This window comes from Equus caballus, chromosome 24, assembly GCF_041296265.1.
Source record: "Equus caballus isolate H_3958 breed thoroughbred chromosome 24, TB-T2T, whole genome shotgun sequence".
Taxonomy (NCBI): Eukaryota; Metazoa; Chordata; class Mammalia; order Perissodactyla; family Equidae; genus Equus; species Equus caballus.
Window position 1 is genome coordinate 22771524 of NC_091707.1, and position 13991 is coordinate 22785514.

At 36.5% G+C, this 13991-nt stretch overlaps 1 protein-coding gene across 1 annotated transcript in view; it reads right to left on the reverse strand.

Moving 5' to 3' along the window:
• KCNH5 (potassium voltage-gated channel subfamily H member 5) overlaps positions 1-13991 on the reverse strand; it is a 305467-nt gene that overhangs the window by 76078 nt on the left and 215398 nt on the right. Inside the window, exon 9 of the mRNA XM_001498472.7 lies at positions 9709-9961. Coding sequence (XP_001498522.1) covers positions 9709-9961 — 253 coding nt within the window. The remainder of the gene's footprint in view (positions 1-9708; positions 9962-13991) is intronic.

Genomic DNA, 13991 nt, shown 5'->3' on the forward strand with positions numbered 1-13991 from the left:
TCTAATATAGCCAAAGAATCCCTAAAAATATGGCATTTGAAGTTTACTTAGGTAGTTTCCTGTGAGTGTATGTCTGGGTGTAGTAATGGCTCTTTGTTACGATTCTACTATGGAACAGACTTAATCCATGTATTCAATTTTACTTATTAGTCAGCCCTTCATTATATTTGATGACTGCAGTAGGCTTGTATGCTTTATTATGAATACATATGCAGAGAAATATTCATTTATAAATGAACAACACTGAGTTTTTTAATTATATGATTTTAAATGGACTTTGAATATTTACCAACAGCAAGTGTCATATAGTAATATTTTAAAGGAAAAGAACAAGAGAATGAGTATAAAAATTAAGAAATTATATGGGTGTATTAGAATAGACTTTTTAAAACATTTAGAATTGATGCCTGCCAATCTTCTGTGATTGACGTCCCAAGTCATTCTGTTGAAAAACGATAATGGATACAAACTTGAAGACACTTTTAGAGAAGCAAATAATTATTATCTACTAAAAAAATCACTGATTCACCTTATTGATTTTTATTTATACACACAATGAATGAGCCAAATAGCTCTTATTAAGTAGATGTAAAAAAAATAGAGAATATCCTGATGTCAGTAAGGGACGATGGTATCTACACTTAAGGAGGTAGAAGATATGCAATAAGCAGGTTGATAATCCCTAGTTTGGCACTGTTAGCATTAAGAAAAAATTCACTATACATAGAAACCCAAACACAGGCTCAAATCAAGAAAGTTAGCAGCATATCATAAAAAAGAAATCCAAGAAAAAGACTAAATTGAAAAACAGTTACAACTTGAAACTCTTCTGTTTTCTTTTTCTAAGAAAGCTTTTAGAGTTGAAATCTATAGTAATGTTCACATTATAACTAAGTCTTATACCTTTCACTTCTGTGAAATGAGAGAAATTATGGCTGACATTCACCCCATTCAATTAAGGCATTCAGCATTCAACTCCTAGCCCTAACACTAACCTTCAGCTGGAAATGTGCTCTGTGCTGTGGGGGGATAGAGACATACAAGAAATAGAAATCCTGCTCTCAAGAGTCTTTAATTTTGTAAGTAAGAGAAACATGCAAAAATATATATAAAATAATAAAAAAATAAAATAAGTGCTATAGAATAAAGATAAGCAAAGCACACAGGAAAAAAATTGTTTTGAATTTAAGGAGATTTAGGAAAGACCTCATAAACAAAGCAGTGTTTGAGTTTAATTGTAGCTGAGCCTTTAAGAGAAGAGCAGTAATTTGTATCACACAGTAGTATGAGCATGATCTGCCCAGGGAATGACGAGCAGCATTGGCCTGATACACTGGAAACCTAAGGGACCTAGGGAGAGGGCCAAATCTAGAGAGAAAAAACAAGATCCAAGAGGAAGAACCTTGACTGCCATGCAGCAGAGTCTACTTAATCCTACTGTAAAGAGGGAACCACTAAAAGTGTTTGGAGTGAAGGGAATCATGACCTGTCTAGTGCTTTACTAGCAGAACTAATGACAGCATGAAAAGGGACAAAGCGAGTACTGTTGGAAGTACTGTTTGCATCACTGTGAAACTGTAATATGAGATTTCACAGATTACAAATATACGATTCCACCTTGCCTCACATCAGCTCATCAGGCAGTGACAAAAAGAGTAAAGGGAAGAGAAGTATACAACAGATACAACGGTAGAAAACAAAAGCTCTATGATTTGCCTACTGATTTGAGAGGGGTAGAGGGAGTGACATATTTAAGATACTCTAGGAAAGAATGTGAACCAAGAATTTCATACCCAGCAAAACTGATTTTCAAGTATAAAGGGCACAAGCTATATCACCAACACAAAAGAACTCAGGGAATATTGTTTCCATGGATCTTTCCTAGGGAACTTATTAGTGAACATACTTCAGACAACCAAAATACCTAGAAAGACTTGACACAAAGACTAGTGTAGCATTAACTATATAGTTACTCGTAGAACTAAGACTAAACCAAGGTTAGAAGGGAGGGAGTATACTGCATACTGGCTGTATGCTCTCATGAGGTAGAGAAAGTACAACTACTAAAACTAATGGTGGGTGGAGGAGAATGGGACAAGCATATGCAAAAATCTCTTTATGTATTTTCAGTAATCATGTGGTGATGATATTAGTATTGTTATTCTGAGGTTGTTATATTCGTAATGTGGCATAAAGCAATTGAGCAATTATGAAATACTTTATGACCCCAGCTTTCTCAATATAGAAGAAAATAGATGAAGATGTAATATAGAGGTGGATAAATGAAGCCCTATTTTACTGAATTTTGATTAAATATATCTGCGTGAATTTGAGAAATTTTATTTGTGTATATATATATATACGTGTGTGTGTGTATATACACACACACAGACACAAACATATATACATACATGTATTTTTTTCTCATAATTTTGTCTATCAAAAGGGCCAAGAAACAGTCACCAATTCAGCAGCAATGAGCATCTCTAGGATCAAGATTGTGATCTTGAAATACTATTTTTCCCAAAAACAAATTTGAGCTTCTTGGAGAAATGGCTAATGGCTGATTCCAGGTATGGGGCAGAACATGTACAAGATGAGGATCTGGTCATACTACATAGCAAGGAAATTATCAAAGACTACTATATCAAAAGGACCCAGGAGCCAACTTGGAGAGGCTCTTACTGGCCAAAGATGGGACAATTTGCACTTCTATAATGATAAAAACTGCACTGCAATGCACTGAGATTCACCATTTGTTTAAATCCATTAGTACATAAGGAGTTTTTTAGAAACTATCTAGGCACCATCAGAGGATAACTATCTTAAAAATCAGTAAATAACGGAAAAGCATCAAGCATTTATGGGGCCATTCCTATGTGAACTGCATACTGGGTAACCAGATAGTACTTAAGAGCAGTCTCTCTCTATAAAAGTATTCTACCTAGCAAACAAAATATAAAATTAGAGTATCTTCATTTTGCAACTCCCAATGAATTAACGGATCTAGGCATTGAGTGTCAATGGTTGTTAACACAGAGATTCAACTAGATATCATGTGCCTTCTGATGCAAGAATATAGACCCACCTATAGTGCTGACAAAGGAATTGAACCTGAGGCTGATCAAGCCTCTGGATCCAGCTGCTAATCTACAAGAAATACAGAGGATGGAGGAACATGCCGAAGTGCAGTGAGCATGCCAATCAGCAGGATCCAGACCGAGGAAACTCTGCAGGACAAATGGTCCAGGTTCTTCAGCAAATAATTATAAAGAAAAGCAAGCAATGGAGGGGGAACATGTAGATTTCAATTTAAAAATACACAAATTAAACAGTGTTTAGGATGGAGCACGTGGCATGACTTCCAGGGGATGGTGGGAGGGACTGTAAAAGTTCTATTTCTTGACCCGTGAAATTGTTACAAGGTCTTTACCTTATAAAATGTCATTAGGTTCTATGGTTATATTGTGATATTTTCTGAATCTGTTTTTTAGTTCACAAATAAAAATCTCAGGTACTTTTAAATAACTAATGGTATTTAAATTAAACTTTCGAAGGGGACTGAAGTGCCTTTTTCAAAAACATACTTTAAAAATTTTGATAGGAAATATTAAAATAAAAATGTACTTATGGACTTTAAATTTTACTTAAATATGGGAGGTTCATTTACTAATTACAAATATGATTTTTCTTTCTATAACTCTTAAATGTTTACTTTCTAACAAAGTTAATTTTGATTTATAAAATTATCCATTCTAGTTGACAGCAAAAGTAATGCCACTTTTAGGAATTTAAGCTAAATTCCTTCTCATAGACATAATTTAAAGCTTTCCTACCATGATCAATGACCAGGGTATAAATTAGGTTCTTTCTCAATACTGGGAGTTACTGACGGAGAATAAGGAGTGATTTATTAGAAAGTTTTGAGTGGCCTGAGATAGTTAATATTTAGCCCTTCTTATTCTCCCTGTTCAAATGCCCAATTAAGAGTAGGAAAATGTCTCCCCAGTCCACAATAGATCTATGCTAAAGCTAGAGTCTCAGGGAAATGCATTTTACTATCAGCACCTAGACAAAAGAGAAACAGAGAGTAGTCAGTATCTCAAGATAAAACATAGAGGAAATGGCAAGAGAACTTAACGTATTTTTCACCCAGAACTCAGACAATTATGAAAACAGCCTAATGGCAGAATAAAGCACTAGCTAATTTGGCTCACCGAAGCTTTACTAAGAACCTATTTAAGGAGCCCTATCAGAGATGACAGAGAGACAAAAATGAGCAAGACCTCCCAAGTGCTCACAATGCAATAGGAGGATAAACAGGTAAAAGATAAAAGTAGGATGGACTAAGAACCTGTCTAAGTGTACAGCAAAAGCCCAGAACAGAGGTACCTCATCCATACTAGGGCAATAAGGGAAAGAATAAAAGAAGAGGAGGAAATAAGGGACAGACAACTAAAAATAAGAGAAAATGTCTTCTAAGCAAGCAAGCAGTATATGCACAAGCTTGCCAGTAAGACAGAACTTAGTGGTACTCAGGAAACTTCCTGCAATTCACTCTGGTGAGATCCAAGGAGGGACAGGCAACAGCAAAAGTCAGGCTGGAAAGGAGGGCTGAGACCAAGACTTAAATGGCTCATAGACCATGAGAGAAGTTACATTTTATCCCCAAGGTGCTGAAAAGCCAATCCTAACACAGAGACTGACATGATAAATTATATTTTAGAAAGACCACTGTGGTGGCAACATAATATAGAATTGCAGGTTGAAGCAGATGACAGATTGAAAGCAGGTGGGCCTTTCAGCTTTGAGTCACAGCCCAGGACCAAAATTTTAAGAGCAGTGGTCATGGATAGGGATATTAAGGATAGGATAAAAGAAGTATCAAGGAGATAAACAAGATTTAGTTCTGAAGGATGGTTGGGAGAGGGTTTAAGATTGAGTCTAAACTATCAGATTGTAAAGACATATTTTATCAAAAAATCTACAGGCTGAGGGGCTCTAAAGTGGATAATTTGACCCAAAGATAAATGATGTTATAATCACTACTTGGAAAGTTTGAAGCAAGAGGAGCATGGAATTTTTTTCAAAGCAAATAACTGGTTTGCCCTTTATAAAAATGTCTGAATTAACTAAGTTCATCATCATAATATGCAGAGCAAACCTACCTAGCTTAGCATCTCAAAACACAGAAATGTAGATTCAAAAGAAAATAAATTTCTGGGGCTTGGGAAAAGCCCTTTTAAGGATTTAAGTGTGAATCATTTAACTTCTGAGAGCAAGTATACAGGAAGACATCATAACCACAGCATAAAAGTCACATTTTCACAGATTCTCAAAATAGCAAAATATTATTCATTCACATCTCAGATTTTTTCATTTTGGAATTAAAATAAGAAGCAGAGTTTGAATTTTGAGAACCATATTTATGTTTTCTTTGACAATGCACGAAAGTTTATAAGAGATGGGCTGAGTCTAAATAACTCATCCTAATTAAAGTGGAACTTTAACCCAAACACTAGAAATTATCCTTTTTATATTATTAAGTTCATTTAATTCTGTCTTTCCCTTCCTCACTCACGCCACCTTCCCCTAACCCCGTAACAATATCTAACCCCTCCATCCAAAATCTACATAAACAAGCATAGTTCTCTTGGGAATTCAAAATTACAATTAAAAAACTCAAATACAGATTGTCTTACATTAGTAGCTCCAATCCTATGACTCTAATAATCAGTGAACACAGAGAAGACGAGATGTGAATGCAGTAACACAAGTATTTTAGGAGCTGGGTCTATTGTTAGTGTAGAAATGGAATTTTTATAATCTCTAAAAGGTACAATATACTTTGTCAAGGCGCTTAGAAGTAATCTGGCTATTTTAGCCATACCAATAAATCTGTTCACATTAAGTAATTATAAGGTAGGAAGTAAAAAGCAAGAAGGCATTAAAGAACATAAAATATTATGTATGCATCATGAACTTAATTTGGAATTCTTTGTGTTTCATAAAAAGTGGGAAGGTCAAAAGAAAAGGTGGAGGTGTAAGAACTGAAAGAAGTTCAAACTGGAAAAAGACATGAACTGCAATTATCTTCATATGCCCTATTTAGAAAAACATCTTGAAGCCACTTTCAGTGTTAAAAAAAGGTATTTGTTGACTACATTTTTTGTCTCTCCATTAATTAGTTATGCTTCAGAACTTATTCATTAAACACCTTAGCACTTTTGACACACTAAAGAATTATGTACCTACCAAGAGACTGATTAGAGGCAAGGATCCAAAAGAATGAAGCTGCACCTGTTTTTTGGATTCAGAGATTTTAATTAATTTTAAAATGACCTCCCTTCTCTACTTTTCAACTGGCAAAAGAATCAGTGTAAAAGAGAGCAAGGCCTGCTTATTTCTCCTATCAGATCAAATTAGGCAAATTCTCATTTTTCCAAGGTGTACTCAGATGTGAGCGATGCTGTTTCTGGCTGACCCTCATAAGGCAAAAAATCTTTAGACACGATGAAAAATGACACATCTCAATGCTAAAAGCCACAACGTACAATAAAGATAGGATAGTTATGAATTTCTGCGCATCAAATAGCACAGCAACAACCATTATAAAGCAAAAACTACAGGGGATGCAAGAAGACGTAAATAAAACACATTAATACTACTACACTTTAACAGCCGTTCTCACTTCAAGGATAAATCAAAAAGACAAAAAAAATAAGTAAAGATATAGACGAGTCAATCAACTAAACAAGGTAGAAAACCTAAAGATATATATCAAACTTCACACCCTGATAATTTTTGCAACTTTTCACTAAGTTTATAATTACTTCAAAATTAAGCTACCAAAAAACTATAAAAGGAAGAAGAAATAAAGGAGTAGCGGGAAAGGAATGGCTGGTCGCCAAAACGTCACAAGTGACGCTGATAGGTTACTATTTTCCTCCTCCTTTCTTAGAGCATTGTTAAGGCATCTTGAGTGTTTAAAAAAAAAAACAAAAAAAACACGTTTTTTTCTAATCGTAAAAGAAAGTATTCTTAATCTGGAAAAGTCGGAAAACACGCATCCCCCAAGGAAGCCACACAGGGAAGTCACAAAACAGAGCCTGTGTGAAAGTCTGTAAGTCAAGATGCTGGCTCGGTCAAGGGAGGCCCCTCTAGCAGGCTCCAGTCTCCTCAGGTGGAGCACAGGGGGCAGCGGGCAACCGGCTGCAGCTGCCTCGAGGGTGGACCCTGCGAAGCGCGTGAACCCAGGGCAGGTGCCCGGAGCACCTGGTGCACTGGTCCCCAGTGCAGGCGTCACGCTCCCTCTCCTGCAGAAGGTGACCGTGAGGCCACACTCCTGGGCCACCATCTCCTCGGGCTGCTCCTCCAATCAACGCGGACTGGCGGAAGGCTCAACACCAGGACAGAGTTCCCCTGTCTCCCCGTCTAACTCGTCATCGCGGATCCTAACCACAGACTCCTGAGGACAGCGTCTTTGTTGGGCCCCATGGCCTTAGCTGACCCTGCCACCCGCCTGCAGACTCCGCCAGCGATGCCTCCCCACCCACCCACGTCTGCCTTGGGAGATCACTTCCAGGTCAAACGTTTTTCTTTTTTTATTTAAAACAAAAACCTTCTGACTGCCATTTTTTTGGCTGAACTACTCTTTGTTAGAGGCCCATCGCAAAAAAGGAAAGAAAGGTTGCCGGAAGAGGTGTACATATAGTTTGACTTATTAAGCTAAGAGATGAAAAGTCTCTGAATCCCAAGATTTTTGAGGAGGATAAACAAAAAGCACACACTCAAGGAAATAAAATGTGACAGATATGTGATGAGATTGGTCCAATACCCAGGGGCCCTGTGTTCAGTTTTACTGTGTCACTGGGCAAAACCAGCAACCATTTTATTTTAAAATGAAAAGAAAGTGCATTTCATCTGTCTCACTGAGCAAATGATTCCAGCTTAGCAGACCCAGCCCAGAGCACGACCAGCGCTTTTTCCATCCTTCTTTTCAGAAAAGAAGTTACCAAGGTGAAGCTGTAATGAAGAAAATGGGGCAAAGCAAATGACAATGAGTACACAGCTGAAGTAATTTATCACACAGGTACTCACTTTTTTGTAATGTATTTGATGTCTGTTCTCCCACCCACCATTGACACAAACATGCAGGAAAAGAAAATACACCTGTTTTGAGCTCATATTTTATCTTCTTTAAGCAAACAAGAATGATTATACTGTGTATATGCTTCATTTTACCACAAAGGATTGCTCTGGCAAAATGTACACTTTTTGTGAAGGATCATAAATACTCCTTTATATTCCAAGAAACAAAGCAGAATAAGCACTAAGCAGCAATAAACACACCCATAGTGCTGACTCTAAAAGACTGTACTAATTTTTCTTGCAAAAAATAAAAAAAAATTCCTAAAAGAAATTTAACTATAACTGTAATATCATGTCTAAACAGACAATAGTGTTCAGTCATTTTCAACCTGGAACCATTTTCTCTAACTCCTATAAATTTTACTGAACCTGTTTTCCTATGAAGGGTCGTTGCTTCTGAATTCTCAATTATGTCTTTCTCAGGTAATTGTGCTTTTTGAAATCCATTCTTCGTTTTTGTGCTGCACTTCGCTTTTGCACTTTCTAAAGTACATCAGTCAATCTTTTGCTTGTGAGATTAAGTGGCATTGAAGCTATGGTAGGTTGACCTCGGTAACTAAAAAATCCAATAGTTTAAAAATTGAGCTCATTTTTCATGAGACACAAGCCATGAAAAATGTGACCAAAATGGAGTTGACATCCTGCAATTCTAACTTCTTTGACTTGAGGAAAAAAACAAGGGATGATTCTCCGCTGACCTCATTATTGCTTCCTTTTCTATCTACATGGGCTTCATGAGCCTGCTGCAGATATTTGAATAGAAAATGATCTAAAATAACATTTGGCGTTTTTTAACCAATATATATATTACACAGTCCCCAAACATGTAACTTTTTAAAAAATTTCTCTCTTATATGCACTCTCACTGTTTTTTGTTAGTATAGCTATCTACTGGGTCTCTGAACTTTAGAATGAATTTATTATTAGCCAAATAATTTTTCTGGTTTGCGAATGGATAGAACCAGGTTTATAAACCTAAATTTACTTGCATTGTGATTACTCCAGTATAATGAGTCAAATTCATTTATCTCTTCATCACTTTCAGCTCATTACTTAGGTCCACTGTGATGAGACAGAAAGATTTAGAGTAAGATGATCTGTACTCAAGCCCTAACTCATGTACTTAACTAGTTAAGTCACTAAACTTCTCTAGACCTCACTTTGTTCATCTCTAATAGAAAATGTTGAACTAGACAGGTTGCCCCTCTGAGACTAACATTCTAGGTTACTAACCTGACAATAATTCCACAAGCCATTTTCACACTTACCTACATGAGGGTACAGCCACCTTAGGCTATGATCAGCTCTAGTCTAAAAAGTACTGTCCTACTATTGCCAAAGAAAGTTTAATCAAACCCTTATGCAGCCCAGTAAGCTGTGACCAATACTAATGTGCTTTGCTGAAATGGCATTACTAGTTTTCACTAAGATTCATCATCTCATTAGTGACCCAATTTCCAAAGTCACCAAGCAAAGGAAATTTCTCTTACGAAACCTGAGAAGCAAATGTCTAAAACTGTTACGATTTTGCTACTGCATTAGGAAAGTTCACAGTACCTAAAATAGCCACCACCTCATCATCCTGGATGACTTCCAAGGATCCTGATACCACAAAGCAGAGGGCATCCACGCTTTCTCCAGCATGGTAAATGAGGTCCCCGGGAGCACAGTGAATAGTTTGGAACTCTACCGCCAAGGCGCGCAGACACCCATCGCTGGCCAATCGAAAAGCAGGATGTTCATTAAAAACCTTCCGGTTTAGATGAACACAGATATCAGCTCTCATGTCCTTGGGACAGATGGAGAGGACCTGAAGAAAGTGAGAGATAAATAAGTGAGAAGAAGAGAGAAAGGGGCTATTTCAGAAAAAGGCATCTAATAAATATTTAGTGACTGTGACAAAGTCTGCAACACACTGCACTAGATACTGGGAAGGCAAAGTTAAAAGACACAGCTCTGCTCTCAAGGGCCTAATAAATCTCGTGAGATGGGCTGATGAGCATACGGATTATTATAATACAGAACCAGGTAGTAAAGCTTTGAGAGGGATATGAGTCTCCCTGTAGAAAGAACACATTCTTACAGTGGTCAGGAAAAGTCTCAGCAAAAACTTAATCTAATTTCATCAAAACGCCAACTGAAACAGGTCATTAACATTCATTTTAGTCTAGTCTCTGTTTTAGAACATTTTCATAATGAAATCAAAATTCAGCATAATGTACTTTACTCCACGTTGGAGGTGGATTCATATTAACCAGTTATAAAAAAACAGAATCAACAAAAGCACCATCACAACTTGACACACTGGCATTCGCTGATAGAACTCCACTCTATGCGTTTTTCTCATTCTGGAATATTTTCATTTTGCAAATGAATTTATGTCCAGGGAACGAAAAGGGAATTCACCAGCCTTCTGTAGGGCGTGGGCAACTGGAAATGTCAATGCCGGCAAAGTGGGGACATCATTTTGCATGGCAGCCCTTGCCCATTCTGGTCTTTGACTCCTGTAGACTGCTGAGGGCAAGAACAGAATTCAAGCTCAAGGCGCCCTTTAGAAGAGGGAACAAATAGCAGAAACATGCTTAGAGAGCTGAGGTTAGAGAGCTTTCATTGCCTGTAGCTTTCAGACAGGACAATTAAAGGCCCAGATTAAAATGGGCATTATCACCACATTTAATCAGAGCATCATCAAGCAAGATGTGATGACAGAAGTCAGTGCCATCCACTTTAAAGATGCATGTGCAAACTCACTTAGAATCCTCTCTCACCCCCTTGGTACACTATTCCTTATGATCAGAAATGTTTTTCTTTGATAGACTTTCAATCCCTCAAGCTGACGTCGAAGTTGATTTTTCCCCATTAAGTTATACTGAATAATGTTTTAATATAAAACAGTTTTCTTTCCTGTACTAATTGCATTTTAATCTTTAAAAAATTACCTAAGGCTTGAAACATCCTCTGAGTATTCCTTTTACTTGGGGCTCACTATCAATGGAAAGTTCTTTGCTTCTTTGTGTAGAAGATGAGTCCCTTATAAATGCAAAGACCATTAATTAAATTGTGATTTCAGTATCCCTTCCCTTAACCTTTCCTAATATTTTCTATGTTATTTCACATCACTTAGGCATCTCTGTGGGGTTTTTTCATACTTCTTTGAACTCCTATAGGCAGCTCACCTATGTTTCTGAAAAATTTCATCTTTAAGGCAACGAATGCCTGACAGAGCTTTAGACGCAACTGGCCCTTTCTTTCAATATCAGTTGTTTTCCATAATAATGTAATGTTTTCTTTAACATATTAACCTTTAGTGACTTCTGACAACTTTAGTCATTCAGTAGGCATTTATTAGGACATACCACTACATTGAACCCCTGGAACTAGAAGGATAAATAAGACATTGTCTTTGCCTTAGAGGAGCTAACCATGAAGCACGGGGAGGTAGGCGGGTAAAGAGATTATAATTATAATAATATAATTATTATATACAATGAGAATACAGTTATAATACAATGAGAAAAGTGCTATGACAGGGCATGGCCAGGTTGACATGGGAGCACGTGCTGCCTAGAGATCGTTACTTATGACTTAGAGGTAGCATAAAAGATCAGGCTCAAGAGGAGACAGGTCCGCATGCAAATATATTACTTACTACCCTTGTTGCTTAAGGTATACAACAAAATCTATCACTTACTACCTCTGTAATCTAAGTTATCTAATCTCTCTAATGTCATCTGTGAAATGGGATGATAGTGCTTATTTCATAGGCTCAATACAGGAATTAAGTGAAAGGGCTTGAGTTTATCCCAGTTTAGCCTTGCACATGGAAAGGGCTAAAGAAATGTTAGTTTTTATTATCCTTATTGACCATGAATATTCCTAAAAAGTTGATTGTTGCTTTAGCTCTCCTCAAAAACAATTTGCGTTTTTTCATTTTCCAACCCTGTCTGAATTCTGTGTCTTGGTTGTTTGATGAGATTCCTAGCAAAATTAAGAAAATATTTCAGCATGAACCTGAAGATATTTCAAGCACTAGCTAACTTTAATATTTTTCTCAGGTTTAAAATGAAATTAGTACTAGAAAAGCAAAGCAGTAAGAATAATTTTAAAATACATACACACATGCATAAACATTACACTGAATAACAATGGGAAAATGGATCATTCCATTTCTATTCCATTTACTTTAAAGGATTTTCCTTGTTTTAGATTCATTTTGTAACAGTCATTTTATGTCCTTTTTATTATTTATTTCAGGATTCATGCTGCAAATGAAATCTTCCAATGTTAGCAATATTCTCAATTTAGTGGCATACCAAAAGAGGATTTTTATTACATTTTAAGTGCATCTCTCCTTTTTTGTTTCACTTTACTTATGACACTAATTCATTTATTATTTTGGTTGATGGTATATACTAAAGTCTAGATGTCATAAAATGACAAGTTAAAACTAAGTATTAAAATAATGCAAAGTCACATCCAGTGGCAAGCTCTTTCCCCACCCCTAGATAGAGCACATAACTTACATGGTGTTTCTGTCATCAAAATATGACTATAGTGTTATTTTTTCTGTAAATGAAGGTACTAATAAGTGTTTTAAGCCAGGAAAAATTTAGTTTTAAGTGGTAAAATAAAATTCTCATTCAAGATGATTCTATCACCTTGTCTGTTAGTCCCAATTTCAATGTACTCTGCCTTGAATGTCATATCCAATCTCTTGATGATGGGTTCCCTTATGGGTATCTCATAGTTAGAAATAAATGAAATTACATTTCAGCAGAAAATATTCATATTAAAAGTGACTTTTATTTGTCTCCAGAGTTGATTATTTATTCCCTCTTCATGTCAGGATAGTTATAAATTAGATTCTTAATAAGACAATAATTAAGTTTTCTCTTTGAAAGAGCTATGGCTGCATAGAAGGAATCATTTTTAGAATTCTGCAAACCAACCCTGAAAAAATGGAAAAGAATGCCATGGTCTGAAAAAGAAAACTTTTTGAAATTATTTATGACACCAGTTCCATTAAACCCAAGATCAAGAGGTATCTTAACAGATATTCCTCAGGCTCCAAAGATCTAACCTCAACACTGAGAGTAGAGAATTCTTAGTAAAACACAAATATGATCATGTTACCTTGCATTCTTAAAATATCTGATGGTTTGATTCCCCACCAGGTAAAGCTGAAGCCCTAACCAAGCACACAAGGCTCTTTATGATGGGAACTCCTCCAGACGCATCCCTTCCTATCTGCCTCCAACCCTGCCTTCCAGTCACACGATGTTGCTCACCTCTCTAAATTTGCCATACTCTCTCGTTGCTCTTTGCCTTTGCACACACTCTTCCTTTTGACTGGCATTTCCCATCATCCTCTTCTCTGCCTAGGCACCTGATTCATCCATCAAAGCAGGGACCATTCCTCTTTCTATCATAAATACAATTTATACACATCTCTGTCATAGAATTTGGTAATATATAGAGGGAGAAAATAAGATTAAGAGGTGTTGTGATCTGTATTTTTTTTAAATAATAGCACACAAAAGTAACATTAAATTATCACAGAATTGAAAAGACTTTAGCCTAGAGATTTCAAATTTTTATTTTCATCAGTAAAACAATTCTTTAGTTTTTTAATGAAATCTTAACTTATGCCCAATATATAAAGCAGATACAAGCAGAATTATGCTGAGTGAAGCTCTGATGGGAAAGCATACCCCAGGCAGGGCTCCACAGGGGGCACACTCAGTCATTCATTTAACTTATAGCTATTGAGGGCTGGTCGTGTGCTAGTTACATGCTGCTACTATGTAGGCCTCCAGATCCAAGAGCAAAAACTTTCACAG